The sequence below is a fragment of the Pan troglodytes genome, chromosome 5 (assembly GCF_028858775.2).
Source record: "Pan troglodytes isolate AG18354 chromosome 5, NHGRI_mPanTro3-v2.0_pri, whole genome shotgun sequence".
Classification (NCBI taxonomy): Eukaryota; Metazoa; Chordata; class Mammalia; order Primates; family Hominidae; genus Pan; species Pan troglodytes.
This window is the reverse complement of record NC_072403.2, coordinates 45,108,760-45,128,345: the sequence shown is the minus strand read 5'-3', so window position 1 is coordinate 45,128,345 and position 19,586 is coordinate 45,108,760. Positions and strand designations below refer to the sequence as shown.

General features: G+C 50.8%; 1 protein-coding gene across 1 annotated transcript in view; it reads left to right on the top strand.

Moving 5' to 3' along the window:
• Window positions 1-3,720: 3,720 nt before the first annotated feature.
• Window positions 3,721-19,586, top strand: part of KCNK5 (potassium two pore domain channel subfamily K member 5) — a 40,552-nt gene continuing 24,686 nt past the window's right edge. Inside the window, exon 1 of the mRNA XM_518449.7 lies at window positions 3,721-4,318. Within this exon, the coding sequence (XP_518449.2) occupies window positions 4,133-4,318 (186 nt within the window). The 5' untranslated portion in view covers window positions 3,721-4,132. The remainder of the gene's footprint in view (window positions 4,319-19,586) is intronic.

The window sequence follows — 19,586 nt, the reverse complement described above, 5'->3', positions numbered from 1 at the left end:
GCTACAAAGAGTCTGTTCTGTCAGTCTTAAGGTCTCTGTTTTTGGGGTTTTTTTTTTTTTTTTTTTTTTATTGAGATGGAGTCTCGCTCTATCATCCAGGCTGGAGTGCAATGGTGCCATCTCGGCTCACTGCAACCTCTGCCTCCCGGGTTCAAGCAATTCTAATGCCTCAGCCTGCTGAGTAGCTGCGATTACAGACATAAGCCACTACGCCCAGCTAATTTTTGTAGTTTTAGTAGAGACAGGGTTTCACCATGTTGGCCAGGTTGGGCCTTAAGGCCTCTGTTTTAATATTAATGCTGGTCAGCTGTGCCTGAATTCCAAAGGGAGGAAGTTATAAGGAGGCGCTTTGGATCACACCTGTAATCCCAGTGCTATGGGAGGCCAAGGTGGGCAGATCAGTTGATGTCAGGAGTTTGAGGCCAGCCTGGCCAACATGGTGAAACCCCATCTCTATTAAATATAGAATAAATTAGCTGGGCGTGGTGGCTCATGCCTGTAGTCCCAGCTACTTGGGAGGCCGAGACATGAGAATTGCTTGAACCCAGGAGGCAGAGGTTGCAGTGGGTTGAGATTGTGCCACTGCACTCCAGCCTGGGTGACAGAGTGCGACACCCTCTCAAAAAAAAAAAAAAAAAAAAAAGGAGCCATGTCCAACCACCCATTCCATCATGGCCTGAACTAGTGTTTTGTGTTTACTTGAGAATGCCCTTGGTCAAGAGGAAGCGTCCATTTGCTTGCTTGGGAGGGGCTTAGAATTTTATTGTTGGTTTACATTCCTCAGAGCTGATTGCCTTCCAAAAGGTTGCACTCTGAAATTATTATCAATCCTGATCAATAATCATAATACTAAGAACTACACATATGCTATTGGAATGGATTTATTTATCAGCCCTGTAGGAAAATATATATCTCACATCACCTCATTCCCATTTACCCACTTTTCCCTTTTCCAATCTTAAGGCTCGTGTTGTCTAAATATTCAATAGTTTCAGCACAGTTTACATTTTATAAAAGCCCCCACTGGCTGCTGTGCAGAGAGCAGGTGTGCGCCCCTGATCTACAGAAGGTGTTGATCCAACTATCCGGCTGGGGCAGGGGAGTTGGAGAGGGGAGTAGGGAGATGGGGAGGGGAGGGGAAGTTGGGGGAGGGGAAGCACATTCAACTGGGATGGAGACAAAGGAGAGAGGCAGGAGGAGGGAGAATGAAGAGCTGGGGAAGGAGCTTTGGAAAAATACAGAAAAGCAAAGGATGGGGCGACAGAAAGAGAGGATGAGGAGTCAGTCAGCACCACATGGAGAGCAAGAAGGAAGAAGGGGACAGGAAATGCAGAAACAGAGTGGCAGGACAAAGAAACTACAACATACAGAGGCTTCGAATAAAAATCAATTCATCTCAAAGTGTTCAGCGTTTTCATGAGGCTGTGAGACCGAAATAGGAAGAGGCCCTTTATTTTCTTAGGAAGAGAACACAGACCGGAGGTGGGAGAGGAATGGTAGGGAATTTTCCAAACAAAGAGAGGGCCTGTGGCCTCTCAAACTGCCCCCACCCCATGCTCACTGAAGCCTTCACACTGCAGCCCTGAACTCTTCACAAAGAGGGTGAACTCCATCCAGAGAGGGGGGATCCGGAACCCATGCTTGGTTTCCATCCCAGCTGAGGGCTGGAGAATGAGACTGCAGAGCTAGGGTTCAGGCCACAGCCTGGGGGACAGGGTAGGCAGGAGGTCAGCAAGGCTTAGAGAAGATGGATATGTTGGGTTGGGTGAGAGGCCTGGTGCTGGGAGTGGGTTGTCTACAGAGAAGCGCCCCCAGGGCCTTGTCCAGGATGATCCTTGGCCAGGGGGGTCCTGAGGGGACTGGCACTGCACACCTCAGGGAGGCAGTATCAGGAAATCTGGGGCTCCCCAGCTTCCTGCTCTGGTCTTCTTCTCTGGACACGCTCGTGTTGCCATAAGGAGAGACAGAAACATCAGCAAAATCAGATCAATGCTTCCAACTGTATCCCTAACCCCTCCATTCCAGCCAGATTTGGAGACAGTACAGATACCCCCCTCCCCAAGTAAAGTGTCTCTTGACACCTTGGGGTTCAGGCCACAGCCTGGGTACAGGGTGGGTAGGAGGTGAGAAATGACTCCCCTTCTTCTCGATGGAAAGAAAAGGCCTTGGCCAGGGGACAGTGCTCAGGGACTCTGGCCACTCCAGTACCTGCCCCTACAGAGGCCAGAGAAGGGCAGGGCCAGCCCCTGGTACAGAGCACTGAAAGGAGGTTCCCCCTCCAACTTCTGACTGGTGCTGGTTGAAAGACTGAACAAACTAACCCACTGAGCTTTTTTCCTCACTGCAAAGTGGGTCGAATGACAGGGCCTGCTTATGATGCATGGAAGGGATGCAGTACTTCCTGGGGTTTACAAGAGCTCAGAGAATGGCAGCAAGGCGAGTTAGAAACATCCCGGGCACCTGTTTTTAACAAATTCATTCACTCCTTCATTGCACACATGGTTATTGAGTGTCTGCTATGTATGTAACAGGCACTGTGGATACATCATTACACAAGACAGATTCTCCATCTCCCCAGCAGACATTTCCGTGTTTGTGTGTGTGTGTGTGTGTGTGTGTGGCGGGGAGAGGGCACAATACAGAGTAAACAATAAATAAAGTTATATAATATAGCAGAGGGAATTTAGTACTAGGAAGGACATAAAGCCAACGAGGGAGATAAGGTGGGGAGGGTGGAATTTTAAATCAGCTGGAGCATATGTATGAAAGTGGGCCGGGCGCGGTGGCTCACGCCTGTAATCCTAGCACTTTGGGAGGCTGAGGCGGGCGGATCACCTGAGGTCAGGAATTGAGACCAGCCTGGCCAACACGGTGAAACCCCATCTCTACTAAAAATACAAAAATTAGCTGGGCGTGATGGCGTGCGCCTGTAGTCCCAGCTTCTTGAGAGGCTGAGGCAGAAGAACTGCTTGAACTCGGGAGGCGGGGGTTGCAGTGAGCCGAGATCGCGCCACTGCACTCCAGCCTGGCGACAGAGTGAGACTCTGTCTGAAAGAAAAGAAAAGAGGAAAGGGGAGGAAAGGAGAAGAGAAAAGAAAAGAGAAAAGAAAAAAAGAAAAGAGGCCAAGTGTTTCCCGTAGAGTTACTGTGTATTGGGGGGGCGCACAGGGGTGCCACGAATTGAGCTGCCCACTCCTTCCAGATGCAGGGTTCTCACCTGGGTAGGTGAGAACGGGGTGAGGGGGAGGAATCACGCGTGGGTGGCTGGATTAGTTCCTGATGTCCTCTGATTCCCTACAGCTTCTTCAGCCCCGTTCTAACCCCCTTCCTCAGGCTTACAGGAAAGTGTGTGGAAGAGAGACACGGAGAGACTGAGCATCAGACTTTTTTGGAAGAAACATCAGTAAATGAAAATGGAATTACAATAAAAATAACAAAAGCAATAAACTCCTGACCTCAGTCACAATCATTTTAGTTAACACGCCAGTCCTAATAAGAAACACGAGTCCCTGAGACCGCAACCCCTCGGGCACCGCAGGGCGTGCAGGTCTGGGCGGGCGGCGCAGCCTCCCCTGGCGGCTGACCCTGGGAGCGCGGGGAGCGCCAAGCCTCTTCTAGCGCTCACCTCGAGCTCACTCCTGCGCTCGCCGAGCTGCTTGTGCGGGGGAAGGGGCGGGGCCCGCCTGGGCTCCTCCCCGGTCGAAGCCCGGAGCAAGGGGGCAGAGCGCGCCGGGCGCTGGTTAAAGAGGCGCGCGGAGGCGGGCGCGGCGCATACTGCTAGTGGCGCGCGGAGGAGCGACGCGTGGAGAAGCGGCCCACGTGTCTGCCCAGAGTCAAGTCCTGTGTTCTTCCCGCTCCTTACGCATCCGCGGTCCAGGGCGCCCTTTCAGCCCCGCTGGTGTTCGCCCACCCCGGGCCGCGTGAGTGGGGCCCCACGCAGCTCCCCCGCACTCCGTGGGCCAACTTGGCCAAGCAACTTTGTCCGGGGAGCGGTGCTTGCGGGGGGAGTACCGGGCACTGCGCATGCGGAGCTCCAAATTCAAACAGCTGTTTTCAGAGGCTGGAGGGCGGGCGGACTGGTAGCAGCTGGGGCTAGGAGAGGCTTTCTCTAGGAGGCGGCCGCTCGGGAGCCATGGTGGACCGGGGCCCTCTGCTCACCTCGGCCATCATCTTCTACCTGGCCATCGGGGCGGCGATCTTCGAAGTGCTGGAGGAGCCGCACTGGAAGGAGGCCAAGAAAAACTACTACACACAGAAGCTGCATCTGCTCAAGGAGTTCCCGTGCCTGGGTCAGGAGGGCCTGGACAAGATCCTAGAGGTCAGTCGCCGCCTGTACCCCCATATACATCTGAAGCTGGCTTGAGCTTTAGGGGGCGCTGAAAGGAAGACCCCTTCACAGCTTTGGGTGACCCTCAGTCCCTGTGGAAGGTCCAGGGGGTGATGAGAGAGCGTGTCTCATCATGGGTCAGGCTTCGAGGATCTGTCGCTCACCCGAGGGACACAGGGGTCCCCCAGGCGCAGAGACTCTTTGGAACTTAGTTTGGCCGGAGATAAATTGGAGTTGATTCCCGGGTGAACTAGGCTCCACGGTGTTTCAGTGTGGGTGTGACGGTACCTCCCTCCTTGGAAAGAGGCTGTGGGACGGATAAAGGCGTTTATCTTTCCCTGGAGACGCTCCCGGAGTCTGGGAGCCAAGCCTGGTGCCATCCCCTCGTGTCTCCACCTCCCCGCTCCAGGGCCAGTGCCACGCCTGCCAGGCTTTTCTTAAGGAACGTGAACCCGGCAGAGTGGCGGGAGGGTCCCCCAGCCCGAGCCTGGGCAAAATCTTCCGCCCCCAGCAGGGTTCCGGAGAGGAGCTGGAGGCTCTGTGGGGCCCGAACCCACGGGATGAGGGCTGGTGCCTGGAATGCTGGGGACGCGCTCAGGCTTCCGGGAAGGCTTATCTCGCGGAGACATCCTTCAAGGGCTTGGAGTAAAACTTTGTGAAAGTAGCAGGTTGCACAAACGAATAATACCCGCGTAGTCCCTTTATGATGGGGGAGGAGAGTGTGTGCGGAATTGGGGTGGGTGGGGGACTTCCCTCCGTGCTGGCATTGGGAACCGCTTATTTTCTGGTGCACAGCCCGATGGGTGGCATTGACCTCACTTAGGATAAACGGGCTGCCTATCCTGGCTGAGACCTTGGGGCCAATTTGGGGACCGAGGCCCTCTACCCCAGTTTCTCGAGGGCTCAGCTTCAACCATCAATTCTTCTTGGCCTGCTCCCCCAGTGGAATGACCAGGACCTGGGTGAAAGTTCTAGATTGCAGCAGGTAGGGAGTAGGGGTAGATTGTCCAGGGTGTTACCTTGCTCTCACGGTGAAAGATGCCAGAAAGGAGGTCTGATGAGAAGCAACGTTTAGTCTACAGCAGCACCTCAATACTTTATGCCTATCTAGTCGTCGCTCATTTTCAAGCCTCCGTTTCCCCATGTGAGAAACGGGAATGAGCCCATCCTCATTCCTTATTTCTGCCATGGACTGTTAGGTTGGAAGCATTTGGAAAACATCAAAATCTTGTCCCCAGATTGATGGACATCACACAGATAAACATATACGTATTTGCTGGCAGCCGTGTGTGGGGAGACTTGTCCTCCAAGGGGTCCTGTAGAAGGGGAGGTTTAGTCTAGCAGGCTTAGTGTTGGATTTCAGTGGAGAGTCCCTTGCCCTGTAGCAGTTTCCCGGGTAGAGGCAGATGGGAGGTGATGGTGGGGAGGATAAGCTTCAGCAGATGGTTGGTTGGTTTACCTCCTAACAGCAAGAGTCCTGGCATGAAGAGTCTACACGGCTTCCTTCTGATGGGCGTCTACCCTGGGGGGTGTGTTGTGGGGAGGGGGTCGCTTTATGATTTCCCTTGAGGAAACAATTCCTCTAGAGAACAAGTTTTTGTTTAGTTTGTTCCAGGGCTTTGTTTAGAGGGGGAAGAGGGCAGGCAAGGATGATAAAGCCTTGAGCTGCCCTCGAAGTGTTTCCCTCTAAGCTGTTGCTCCAACACTGCAGGGGAAGGAAGGAAAGAATTCAAGGCTAAATGTGGGAAAATAAACTTCAAAACACAAGGCAAAGGGAAAGGCTGGGGGGGCATACGGCGGGGGTGGTCCAGGGGTTAGGCAGCCGGGTGCAGCTGGTGGTCATAGCTTTGGAGGCTAGAAGGCTTCTTAAGGTATTTGAACAAACAAAATGCCTCTTATTTAGCAGTCCTGTTAAATCTGTCAACATTTACCCCCCTACCAAAAAAAAGTAATGGGCAGGTAATATTTAGAAAAAGGATTTGGGCATCAAGCCAGTCTGCTTTGGAGGCTGTTATAGATAAGTTCTTGAACAAGGACAGCCCTGTCCTCATCCCCGGCCAAAAAAACTCCCAAACCAACCCCAACTGGGCGAGTCCCTTCCCATCATAGGAAAAACCCCAAGAAATGAAAATGGACAAGTAGAAGCATTTGCTGGCATCAGTTTTAATCTGCAGAAATCTGCCTTGCTCTGCTTTCTTGTGACTTGGGGTACTGCCTCAGGCCTCAGGATATTGGTTTAAGGAAAAATGAAAACTCAAAAATCTTCTTTCCCATCTGGCTGCTTGGGCATTTTCCACCTGACGCTCTGTGTTTTAGCTGGTTCTGAATCACCTTGGAATCATGAAGGAGCCCCTAGCTAGGAATTCCTGGGGTACAACCAGGGGTGGGACAAAGATTGTTGGAAGAGATGGGGTGCAGTCTGAGTTGGGGTTTCTCTTACCCTGAAAGTTGTGTGTGCTCTTTCAAATGTGTGAGAAAGGGAGTTAAGTCAACTTTCTTTAGAAATACCCCCCGAATTGTCAGATACTTCCTTCCCTCCGCTGTGGTTGAAGTGAGGGCAGGCTGACTTTCAAGTGCTCAGTGACCTGCCAGCCTGGGACCACGTGATCGTCCTCTTTCCTGTCTTCAGAACCATCTTGAACCCTTGCTCTCAAGCAAGATCTTTGGTGACTCATTCTCCCAACCTCTTCCTAAATTGCAGACTCACACAAGGGAAGTTAACATTTACAGCACACCTACTCTGTGTTGGGCATTGTGGGTGCTATTATCCTCATTTTATGAGAGAGGGCACAGGCTGGTTTTGCCATCTGGCTCGGCCATTTACCCATCAAGCCATGTAACTTAACTTTGCCTTCCTTTCCTCATCTGCAAAATGAGTGTTTGGTGAGGCTCCAATAGAGTAGAAACATTAGGCAAGATGTCTGTAAAAAGTGAACAGGTCTCCTGACCTTAGCATTTATTGAGGAAGGCAGCTTTACCTACCTGCCTTATTTCAGGTACTCTTTACAGTATGTATTCAAGTAAGCAAGCTGAAGCCCAGAGAAGATAGAATGGCCACAGGGACACCACAGGAGGCACAGCCTGTGGGGCGGGACAGGGAGGGGCAATGACCAGGCAGTCTGCCCCAGGAGCTTGCACCTCCCTCTTGGGCCTGTGAAGATTGTTGCTCTGTAACTGAGCTTAAGAAATTGGTTCAGCTGGACCCTGATCTGCTGGAAAATTCTATTTTCTATTTCCCCTAGCACAGGTAATGGCATACAGGCGTCTCCTGTGTTGTTGCCTGGCTGACCCAGCACCTCTGTTACTGAAGTAATACATCAGTCCACCCCTCTGCGCTTCTCATTTTGGAAGTCCCCAACCCCTGTCCCACCAAAAACAGTGGGGGTGTGATTGAAGGGGAGGAATGACAGCCCTTCTCAACCTTCTGCCTCTGATGGGCAGTGATCAGAAACAGGAAGGATTTGAGAGCCCACCATGCACCAGACCACTTTGAATAAGCACTTTATATACATTCTTATTTTAATTTAATCTTGCAGACCACCCCATAAATGAGGAAAATTAGGGGAAAAGCCAATGTAACTTGTCTGGGATCACATAGAGCGGAGTCAGTTTTCACATCTAAGTTTCATGTTTCAAAGTACATGGAAATTAGCAAGCATTTATTAAGTATCCACCTTGTGCCAGACACTGGGCAAGACTCTCAGGATACAAAGAATTAGGCTACGATCCGAGCTGCTGGAGAAAAGGATACATAAACCACTGGGAACAAGACAGTGGGTGTGGGCTACAGAAGAGGTTTTCAGGAGGTCGCTTAACGAGGGTCTGGTCCAGCCTGAGGGGTCAGGGAGGGCTCTCAGGAGATGACCTCAAGCCAGAGTGGGGTCTTGGATTAGAAAGAACAGCTGGGAACCTGGGAGGTCAAAGCTGCAGTTAGCCTGGATTGCGCCACTGCACTCCAGCCTGGGCAACAGAGCAAGAGCTTGTCTCAAAAAAAGAAAAAAAGATTAAAAAAAAAAAAAAAACCTAACTGGTAAAGGAAGGGAGAAGAGACTCCTAACAGAAGACGGAGAGTGGCCCTTTCTCCTAGCCTGGGGAAGGCAGACTGCAGGCTTCTTGCTGCAGCTCTAGAGAGTCCCTTGTCTCCTGAGGGTGGAGCAGGGTTGCCCTAGGTCCTGCCCTCTGTCTAGCATCCCAGACCAAAGTCCAGGTTTTGCTTGACTGCTCGTATAGCTGACCTGTTCCCGGAAGCCTCTTGGATCCCACTGGCCTCCTTCCTTCCTAAGCTCCAAAGTGCTTTCTTGTGTTCTAAGGTTTTCCATGTGTACCTCCTTTCATTTTCTGGACCCTTTGGACTGGTCTATACACACTCCGGTCCAAAGTAGTAAGGCTAGTTCCAATTTTGAGGTTCTGGCACTCTTTTAACACCAATCCTGCTCCCCAGATTTGAAAAATAAAACCACGAAATATATGACAAAATTACATGTGGCCAAAATGCTTAGAATGGGATACATTGAATTTTTTGGAAAGCTGAGGGTTAATATAAACACCCTCTTTGTCTCAGGCCTTGTTGGAAATTGTAAAATGCACTGGTCCACTTAACTGCCTTTGTAAGTAAAAGGAACACAATAGCTCTTTTGGTTATGGAGGATCTTGGAGGCCTCCACAGCCTTGGGTCCGAGCTTGAGTTCTTACTGGCTAGGACTGCAGAAGTGGAAAGTGGATAAGCTGGTTTTTTTAGAGGAAATTGAAGAGGTCCCTTCCTAATGGCTTGTTTCTTATTTATGTTCCACTCAAAAGTTGAGGACAGCCAAAAAAAAAAAAAAAAAAAAAAAAAAAAAAAAAAAAGCCTTAGTCTGCCTTAGTTAACTGCTCTGGTTAGAGTTTTTTAACAGTGAAAGTAAATGTTTATTAAATTGCTTTGAGCGTTTTACTAGAACCCTTAAGATGATTACAGATGGCACAGTAATAGAGAATTATTGAGGGTAGAAATTAGCAAGTGTTGAAAGTTTCCAGTGGGGGTGGGGGATGCAAAGGAGGTGATGATTGTTGCTTTTAAATATTTTCCTGGGGTTTTGCCCTATTTATAGTCTGGCGTTTAGAAGAAACAAAATCCCCGGTTTTGGATGCTGTGCTTGGCTGGCCCTGACCTCGGGCCAAAGGCTTTCATCTTGAACTTGGCTGTTTGCTGGCAGATTGCGCTTAGCCTCTGAACTGTGCGTGTGGTTGGTGGTGGTGGGAGGAGGGAGAGAAGTGCAAGGTTTTGGGGAGCAGAGGAGCCAGGCCCCTGAGTGGAGCCTCCAAGACAGTCTTTGTCCAAATTGGGATGTTGTATTTGCATGGTGCTGCAAGAACCAGTTGGCCAGAACTGGGGTGGTACAGAGAAGTGAGGTAGGAGACCATAGGAAAGCACATGAAATAGGTTTGCCTCCTTCCAATATTCCTTGTAGGGAGTGGAGAAGATGGAAGCGAATCTCTTTGAGATTTCATTGAGTCCCCAGGGACCTCTGGAATAACGCAGAGGAACTCTTGCCTGTTCAATTCTTCCCAAGTATGGCTGTACGTAGAGAGAGGATGTGCTGCCCTCAGTAGGGATCTTTCTCCAGCTGCCACTGCAGGGCCTTGGTGGTGTTGCTGAAGGAATCACCATCCAAGCAGTATGTCTGATGGTTGTGGGAGTGGCCTCTGAAGCCACACCATAGTTTGCTTAGAATAGTGTATGGCACGTCGTAAATGCTCACTAAGTGTTAGCTGCCATTTCTGCTACGCCCAGATATTCCTATGCTGCAATGGAGCGGTCCCTGCACAGGTGTGGTGGGAATCTAATTGGTATTACAAAGAATCAGGAAGATCTTCCTAGAACAGAGAGAACGTCAACTGAATTTTTTAAACGCAAAAAACACAGAAACATATAATTTACCATTTTAGCCACGTTTAAAAGCCCAGCTCAGTAGTGTTAAGTATATTTACCGTTATGAAACAGATCTCCAGAACTTTTTCATTTTGCAAAACTGAAATTATACCCCCTTCAACAACAATTCTTCTTCTCCCTCTCTACCCAGCCCCTGGTAACCACCATTCTACTTTCTGTTTCTGTGAACTTAACTACTTTAGATGTCTCCTAAGTGGAGTCATATAGTATTTCTTTTGCTTTGTACAGTGGTACAACCACTGTGAAAAATAGTATGGAGTTTCCTCAATTAAAAATAGAACTACTGAGTGATGCAGTGCTCCTACTTCTGGGTGTGTATCAACCAAACTTCTAAAGAACTAGAAAAGTGATGGGGATGGTGGCTGTCTCTTGCCCGTAGCCCTTGGGGAGGTGTTCTGCAGGATGGACCCAACAGGCTGTAGCCACAGGCCATGGAGGTGAGAGTCACATGACTAAGCTCTTCTGGGTTGCCAAGGAATTTGAACTCCATCAAATTTTTGCAATTTTCAAGTAGGGGAGGGAACAACATTTCAGAAAGTTTCCTCCACAGCCATTTACAGCGTAAAAGAAGTGGAACATTCTACTCTAAAATAACGACATTTCTGTGGGCTGATCCCTTCACTCTGTGGGTGTTCTGATAAGGACACCCCCTCCTTCCTTTCTCCTGCTGATGTGATGTAGTGTGGGTTTTCCCAGAAAGCTCATATTGCCTACAGCCCCCAGAAAAACCCACTGACCTTCACACTCTAGTTCTTTTTCTACTACGAGCCCCTTAGGTCCAGGTCTGGGTCCCTGGCCCAGCCAAAGACATTCCGTCTCCCGTTTGGTGACCTTCCCAGATTGCATCTTCGCTATCCCTTTATGTAGAAGTGGGGGTGGTGTGCTCCAGTTGTAGCTCTGTTCAGCTGCCTAAGGCCTCTAGGCTTCTGGTGAGCAGTTATCCCAATCTCTGAACCTCAGAGACCTGGATACAGTGGAGTTGGAAACACAGAAGGGGCCCTCCCTACTGGCTATCCTTTCTGTGCTTGATGAAACCTCAGATATTGGAGAGTCTTTAACCCTCTGGAGATCAGTGCAGCTGAGGAAAGAAAATTGGGCCTCAGTGGTGAAATGAGAGGAAATACAGTCCAAAGTGCTCAGTGGTGGGTTGTAGATGGAAGAGGCTGGAGAGATGGGCAAATATTGAAGGGGCTGGGGGGATTCATTTTCTGTTTTCTGAGGCCTGTAGCCAAACTCCTTGGCCTGTGGAAGACCTGGCTCCAAACAAAACACAGCCCCTGCCCTCAGGGGGCCCCTAACCTGGAGGAAGAATAGTAAGGAGCTGCTACCAGATTGATGTTGGTACGTGCACCTGGGGACTCCAGGTGTGCACCAGGGCGAGAGATGAATTTTTACTTCTGCACTTAGAAGAAGGCAGGCTTGGAGGGTGAGTGGCATGGGCAGTAGCCCTGTGAGCATTCTGTGGAGTGCCTACCAGGTGCCAGACATTGGGCTGGGATGTTACCTGTGTCTCCTTGAACCAGTTTTGTGGGCTAGGTATTGCTATTCCCATTGGACAGGAAACCAGAGGCCAGGTGACTTGCCTAGGTCTACACTGTTGGATAGAGGACTGAGATTGAATCCCTCTTGTTGACTTGGAAGCTTCGGTCTTGTCCATAAGTGGAGGTGGAGTCAGGGGCTGGAAGTGACAGGCTTGGGCAACCAATAGTTACAAGCACTTACTTGGCCACAGGCTGTGGGGGCCACAGGCTGTGGGAGCCACTGATGTGCATCATCTCACTGAATCATGGCAGCCACCCTCTGCAGTAAGTTCTATGATCAGCTCGACCTCACAGTAGAAGCAACAGAATGGAACATAGAGATTGAATAACTTGTCTGAGGCTATGTAGCTAGGAAGTGGAAGGATGAGGTTTTGAACCCAGAGCTCACACTATGAACTATTCTCTTCTATGTGAGGCTACCTTGAAGGTGGGGCAAAGCAGGGAGCAAAGCATAGAGGCGAGAAAGTGCAGGGCATATGTGGTGTCCTCAGAGTCTTAGGGTGCATGGGGCTAAGAGTTCAGGATACTGAGCTGTGTGACTTCATTGAGCTAGTCATCTCATCTGCGAAATGGGATAATAGTACGGTATGTCCGTCATGCCCATAGGGTCTATGTTAACATGTTAGTGTGTTTGGCACATGTAACAGGTGACTGGCTATGTATTAACTGCTGTTCCTGTACCCAGTTCCTCTGTGTACTCTGTCCCTGACACCACCCTGCAGGACCCGTCATGCAGTGAGCTCCTAATCTGGAGATGGGGACAAGGGAACATGATAAAACCCATCAAGTTTCTCCTAGTGGAGTCAGTCACCCACTGTTTTCTGTTTCCTGCAAATTAACCACCTAAAACAGTTGATGGTCAACACCTAAATATATGGACGGTTTCCTTCTTTCTCTCTTCTAGCAGGGCTCTGCTCAGTCCTGGCTTGTCCCAGGCCTTGGTTAAAAATTTTCTGGAGAATTCCTGCGTCCAGATGGTCTCATGGGTAGTCTCCTGGGATGATGGTTACCCAGGGTCTGGGATCAGAGCTGGGCCCTCACTCGGGGCAGACACCACCCACCTCCCCTCTCATCTTTGATTGGCTTTGAAATGTGCATTCTTTTTCTTCTCCTCCATCTAAATATTTGGGTTTCCTGCTGAAATATTTAGGCAGGGCTGTGTACTTCTGGCTGTTGTCACCTCCCGTGCCCCACTGTAATCTGGCTGCAGCTGCTTAGCTGGGCCCCTCCTATGAGCGGGGATGCTTGCCCCCTGAGTCTGGGAGAGAAGCTGTGCAGCTGGTAGCAGGACCCGCTTTGCTCAACGGTGTAGTCTCCAGTCCTGCAGGGCTGCCAGGGGCCTTGTTGGCCACATTGGGTGGGGAGGACACAGCAGAGCCCCCTTCCATTTGTCTGAGTGCTTCCGTGCTTGGGGCTAGGGATGAGGAACCCTCATCTGAACTACTGTGTAGGAGAAAACTGATTCTAACCTGTGTTCTACTTTTACCTGTATACTGGTTTATGCTGTGTGCCCCTGGCCAGATTTTCCCTCTCTGGACTCATGCATTCATTCAGAAAGGCTTGGAGTGCTAGTTAGGTCCAGCTAGACCATTTGCAACCTTCGTGGGCAGTGGCCATGTCTTCCCAGCCCTGGGTCTGTGTTGCCAGGCCTAGCTCTCAGGATGCTCAGTGAGTGTGTGGATTTCAGTCTTGCTCAGTTTGTTGTGTCCATCTGTCCAGCACTGTGCTCAGCTCAGGGGGATGCCAAAAGCTGTGTGGCCCTTTTGGTTGGAAGTCTAGTCAGTGCAGCCAAGCCTCTTGCAAGGTCACAGCAGAGTGAATGAAGCCAGATGCCCCAGGCCCAGACTCTGGTCCTTGGTCTCACAGGCTCTAAGTCATGGAAGGGGTAGGGGTGCCATTATTTTATTTTTATTATTATTATTTTTTGAAACAGAGTCTCACTCTGTTGCCCAGGCTGGAGTGGAACCTGGTTAAGGACAGGTATTCAAGTCACACCTGGGATTTAATACCACCTCTCTGCCTTTACAAATTGTGAGGCCTTGAGCACATTGCATCATCTGAAAATGGAACTAATTATACCCCCCTCGCAAGAGGAAATGCCTGTAAAGCTCACTCAGTGCAGCTTCCAGCTCGAGGCAGCCTTCAAGACCAGCTTATTGTTATCCTCTCCCCTTTGATGGAGGGACTTTACAGAATAAACTGCTCTCCCTGCCTGAGTCTGTTTATCTCCAGGAGCCCCCTCTTCTTCTTCCCCTACCCCCCATCCCTTGTTCCATCAACTTTTCCCAAATTCCTTTCCCCTGTGAAATAAGGCCCAGGCAGCAGAGGTCAGCAAGAGTACACTGAGCAGGTCTGCCCTTGGTGCTGGAGGGCAGCCGTGGTTTTTGCTTTCAAGGAACTTGAGACAGAGCAAACCATCCAGCTCCTCATTCAGCAGATATTTTACTAAGCACATACTGTGTGTCCAGACCTGTTCAAGGACTGCTGCAAGAGAATGAGCCCTGGTCCCTGCCTCTCTGTGGAAACCAAGAGGGCAAGTTGGACGAGCTGGGGCAGGAGAAAAACATCCCCTTGCCCCTTCCTTGTGAAGACTTCTTTAATTTTCAGAGGCTTCTGAGAAGTGGAGTTGGCGGGGAGGCCCACACTGTTTGCAGTTGGGAAGGGCAGTTCCCTAGCTGGGGGCACCTTTGGCATGACTGGAGCCTGCACCACTCCAGGGGGAAGGAGCAGAAGTATTTGCAGGGTGTTGCCAGCAGCACCAGGTACACCACCCAGTCCTCTAAGAGGCTTGCAGCTACACAGACTGTGCTCGTGTGCATCCCAACCTGCCCTTACCATGGGTCTCTGCGGACCCATTCTTCTGAGACCTCCCTTCTATGACTTTTGTGGGCCTGACTCTGGGAGGTCTGGCAGCCAAATGGATGCCATCCCATTCACTAGATGGGGACACCAAGGCCTGGTGAGGATTAGCTGGGGGCAGAACAGTCTCTAGAACCAAGTTCAGATTACTCTAACAGCACGGCCTACCCAGATCCAGGCCTTTCTTCTCTGAGTCATTCTCACTTTATTTCTAATCCCTTTTAAAATGGCCTATAGGCTGGGCGTGGTGGCTCATGCTTATAATCCCACCACTTCGGGAGGCCTAGGCGGGTGGATCACAAGGTCAGGAGTTCAAGACCAGCCTGGCCAACACAGTGAAACCCTCTCTCTACTAAAAATACAAAAATTAGCTGGACGTGGTGGTGGGCACCTGTACTCCCAGCTACTCAGGAGGCTGAGGCAGGAGAATCGCTTGAACCTGGGAGGCGGAGGTGGCAGTGAGCCAAAATCGCGCCTCTACACTCCAGCTTGGGTGACAAAGCTAGACTCCATTTCAAAAAAAAAAAAAAAAAAAAAAGGCCTGTAAGTCAAAAAAGCTCTTGATGGTATTTTGGGGTGCAGACTCCTTCTACTTACACTAAACTGACCTACCTGATTTCCTAACCTGCCCCAACACACCCGTTCCTGTGATCTTGAGCACCAGCTTCTCCTCCCACTAGTTTTCCAGATAAGAGGCAAAAGTTGAAATTGTGTTGAACCCCAGGCTGGGAAAGGAGGATGTTTTTCTGGGCCAGCCAGGGCCTCAGGCAGAAAGGATCTGATGCCTCCCTGCTCTCCAGGGAGTCTCTCCAGCCCTGGACTTTGCTCCTCCTGTGTCTGCGCCCAAGGAGCTGTTGGCTGGTTTCTCCAGCCTGTCTTGGAGGTTGGCAGGGGGTGGCTCATGCTCTGGGCATTTCTCGTGGCAGCAAATCATAAAATGTGAGGCTGGAGGGAGCTTAGTGGTTATTTAACTGGCCTCCAGCCTCCTGAGTCAAGGCCCAGACCTTTGGAGGTTATGTAACTTGCCCAAGGTTACTCTGCTCACCAGGGGTGGGGGAAGTACAATAAAAGAGCAATTAGAGCTAAGTGGGGGCAATTAGGGAAGGCTTCTTGGAAGCAGTGCCCCAAAGAAGAGATGAGCTGAAAGGTGATTGCCACATCTCCTAGTAGGGCTCCCATCAGATCACTGCTCCAGCAGTCAAGGATCCTGACAGTGAGATCGTGATCTCAAAACTCAGAAGACCCGCCAGCATCTCCTCCTTTGTCCTTAGACTAAGCCAAAGCCCTGGCTGTGGCCCTGAGTGATTTGGACTCTGCTGCTTGTGTGATCTCGCCTTTCTGGACCCCTGCCGTTGATCCCAGTCAGCCACACTACAGACAGGAAACTCCAGGGGCCAGCTCCTAACAGAGGAGAGGCATTCCACACCCCTGCACACTAATAGCGAGTTTCTTTTTCTTTTCTTTCTTTCTTTTTTTTTTTTTTTTTTTTTTGAGATGGAGTTTTACTCTTGTTGCCCAGGCTGGAGAGCAATCGCATGATCTCGGCTCACTGCAACCTCCGCCTCCCGGATTCAAGCGATTCTCCCACCTCAGCCTCCGAGTAGCTGGGATTACAGGCTGGGATTACAGGCATGTGCCACCACACCCAGCTAATTTTGTATTTTTAGTAGAGACGGGGTTTCTCCATGTTGGTCAGGCGGGTCTCGAACTCTTGACCTCAGGTGATCTGCCCGCCTCAGCCTTCCAAAGTGCTGGGATTAGGGGTGTGAGCCACCACCACGCCCGGCAGTGAGTTTCAACTTTTACAAAGAACTCAACGTTCGTATCCACTGATGACAGAAAGGACTTTGGGAGGTGGTAGCAAGGATAGTCACACCAGCCCCGCATGTCATCCATAACAGGAGCTGCCATGGCCTACATCATGTCGACTTCCCAACAATGATAAGTGACAGGCACTGTGGGGAACCTAATTTTGCAAGGTAACTGAGGCAGAGGGTAAGTAACTTAGTGGAGGTCACATAGCTAGTTAGTGGCCTGAACCCAGGCCGTCTGAGTCCAGAGCCAGAGCTCTGCAGTTGCAGTAGAGGCTGCCGTGTCCTAAATTGCTGCCAGTCTTTCGAATCTTGCTAGGCTACAAGCTACTCCTTGAGACTGGGTTTTCCACACACACCCCATCACTCCCAGCACCCAGGAAGTGCCCCGTGCGTGTGTTAGCTGGCCCCTTTGCTGCCCAGCTCTGCACTGTTCAGTCCTCCAGGTTCTGACACCAAAGTACTGCTGTTTTCCGACCACATTGACCATATATAGTTTTTTTGTTTTTGTTTTGTTTTGTTTTGTTTTGAGATGGAGTCTCACTCTGTCGCCCAGGCTGGGGTGCAGTGGTACGATCTCAGCTCACTGCAACCTCCACCTCCCAGGTTCAAGCTATTCTCCAGTCTCAGCCTCCTGAGTAGCTGGGATTACAGGCATGCACCACCACGCCCTACAAATTTTTTTGTATTTTTAGTAGAGACAGGGTTTCGCCATGTTAGCCAGGCCGGTCTCCAACTCCTGACCTCAGGTGATCTGCCCGCCTTGGCCTCCCAAGATACTGGGATTACAGGAGTGAGCCACCACACCCGGCCCCATATATAGTTTTGTTTGACATTTTGGCTATATAAGTGGATGCCACAGCTCAGAGGTGGGGTTGTTAACTCAATCCCCAGCCCCTCCCCCTACGACTATCCTGACAGCCCTAAGAGGCCCCTGACTTTTGTTTACTGCTTCTAACGCCTGCTGCTTGACAGGTTTGTGGTCAGGGGACCCTGAGACTAAAACCCCCAAGGAAGAATCAGGTAAGGGAGATAGAATTGCCTCTTAGCTGTGTTTCTGTCTGACCTGCCAGTCAGCTAAACCCATGCTGTGTCACATCCACTCGTTTGGTTTCCCTAGGGTTAACCTCTAGCTGGACTGTGGTCTGCACCTTGGGAGGGTATCGCTTTAGTCTTGCCCACATGGCTTGGAACAGGTTATTCTGTAGCATGCCAAGGACCTCAGGGCGGGGCCCTTTATGGATGTTTATTTTGGCTTGGGTACCCTTTGTGTCTAATGCAAGGTTCCTGCTCCTCTCATGCCCCCAGTGCAGGATGGAGGTAGGCACCTATTCACAGACTCTCTGGAGGAGAAAGACGTCCATCCCCTACCTTCCCTATCACTCCTGTTCAAATAAAATTCTCACCTCCCGGGCAGTGGAATGCATCCTGACAGTGTTAGCTTTGGAAGGGTGCCCTTCTCTTCTCAGCATCCCTGCCCCCTTCAGAGCAGCGAGTGGAAGGGCTGCCTCTCGCCAAGGGGATAAGTGCTGAGTGGGCGAAGTGGGGTGAGCTGAGGCAGTAATGTCTTGTCAGCACCCCCCGGGTTAGCAGGAAAAGGGAGGGTGTCCTGATTAACAGCTTTTCAACACCTCACCTCCCCCATCTTCCAGACTCTAGCCTCAGCCCTGCAATCCACCCAAATGCATGGCCCAGAGAGTTGGACTCACCCACAGTTGGGAGACTAGAAGACAGCTGAGTCCTGGGCCAGCTCTGCTGAGTTGCTGTGTGTTTAGGCCAGGTCACTGCACCTCTCTGAGCTAAGCACTTGTTCAATAAGGCCAATTAAACACTTAGTGCCCGCTGTATGCCCAGTGCTGGATTAAGGGTTGTGGGAATGAAGTACTGGACATCATTTCTGCCTTTGGGGTTGATGGGAAGGTATCACCATGCAATGCATATTATGAATTGAGTGGGGTTGGGGCATATTGTGAGGGCCTCTGCGCTTCAAGGTAGAAAAGTTCCTGTAGGCTTGGGCTGTTTAGGTGGCTCCCCTGACCCTGGCCTGGGGGTTGCCTCCTTTCTAGCTGCATTGCTCTCTAGGCTCCCCTGCCCCATGTCAGAGGACATTGCACGGGGACTATTGCCTGGTCTGCACCCTTCTCTGCCCTCCCTCCCTACAAGCCCTCGGTTTTTACCTGATTGGATCCAAAACCTAGCACCAAGCATGAGGGTAATTATTAATGAATGTCCTGAACCATGAAGCCGTGTTTCTCTCTCTTCTTTGTCCTGTCTCCCAACAGCCCCCAAGCCCAGAGGCAGCACCAACAGAGCCCTTCTCTGCCCCTCAGCTGGGCCCACCTCCTGGGAAACAATCTGGAAAACTGTCACTAGCCCCTGCAGTGGGTGTCCTGCCGGGCCAGATTCTCCCCCAAGCCAGCAGATGTGCTGGTGCTGACCATACCCCTCTGCCCGTCATCCATGCAGTGCCCTCCTAGCTGGGGACACTCTGCTCTGTTTGGACAGGTCAGTAGGTTGCCTGGTGAAAGCATGTGTCAGCATCGCTCTGGGAGTATGTCTGTCTAAACCCAGGGCAGGCTCCCACAGCCGAGGCAGGTACTTTTGGGTCCTGTTCTAGAAGGTTCCTGTCACCACCAACCACACTGGAAATTCAGAGTTCACAGAACTCAGTTTTAGCACAGCCTCTCTTTTTGGAATGCTCTGAGACTGAGAGCTGCTGCATATGGTCAAACCCTCCATCTCCACCTACCCACCGTTGGGGTTATTGTGTACACATCTTTTTTTTTTTGAGACAGAGTCTCACACCATCACCCGGGCTGGAGTGCAGTGGTGCGATCTCGGCTCACTGCAACCTCCACCTCCTGGGTTCACGCAATTCTCCTGCCTCAGTCTCCTGAGTAGCTGGGATTACAGGCCCACACCTCCACACCCAGCTAATTTTTTGTGTTTTTAGTAGAAACGGGGTTTCACTGTGTTGGCCAGGCTGGTCTGGAAAACGGGGTTTCACTATGTTGACCAGACTGGTCTGGAACTTCTAACCTCATGATCCGCCCACCTCAGCCTCCCAAAATGCTGGGATTATAGGTGTGAGCCACCACACCTGGCCTGTGTACACATCT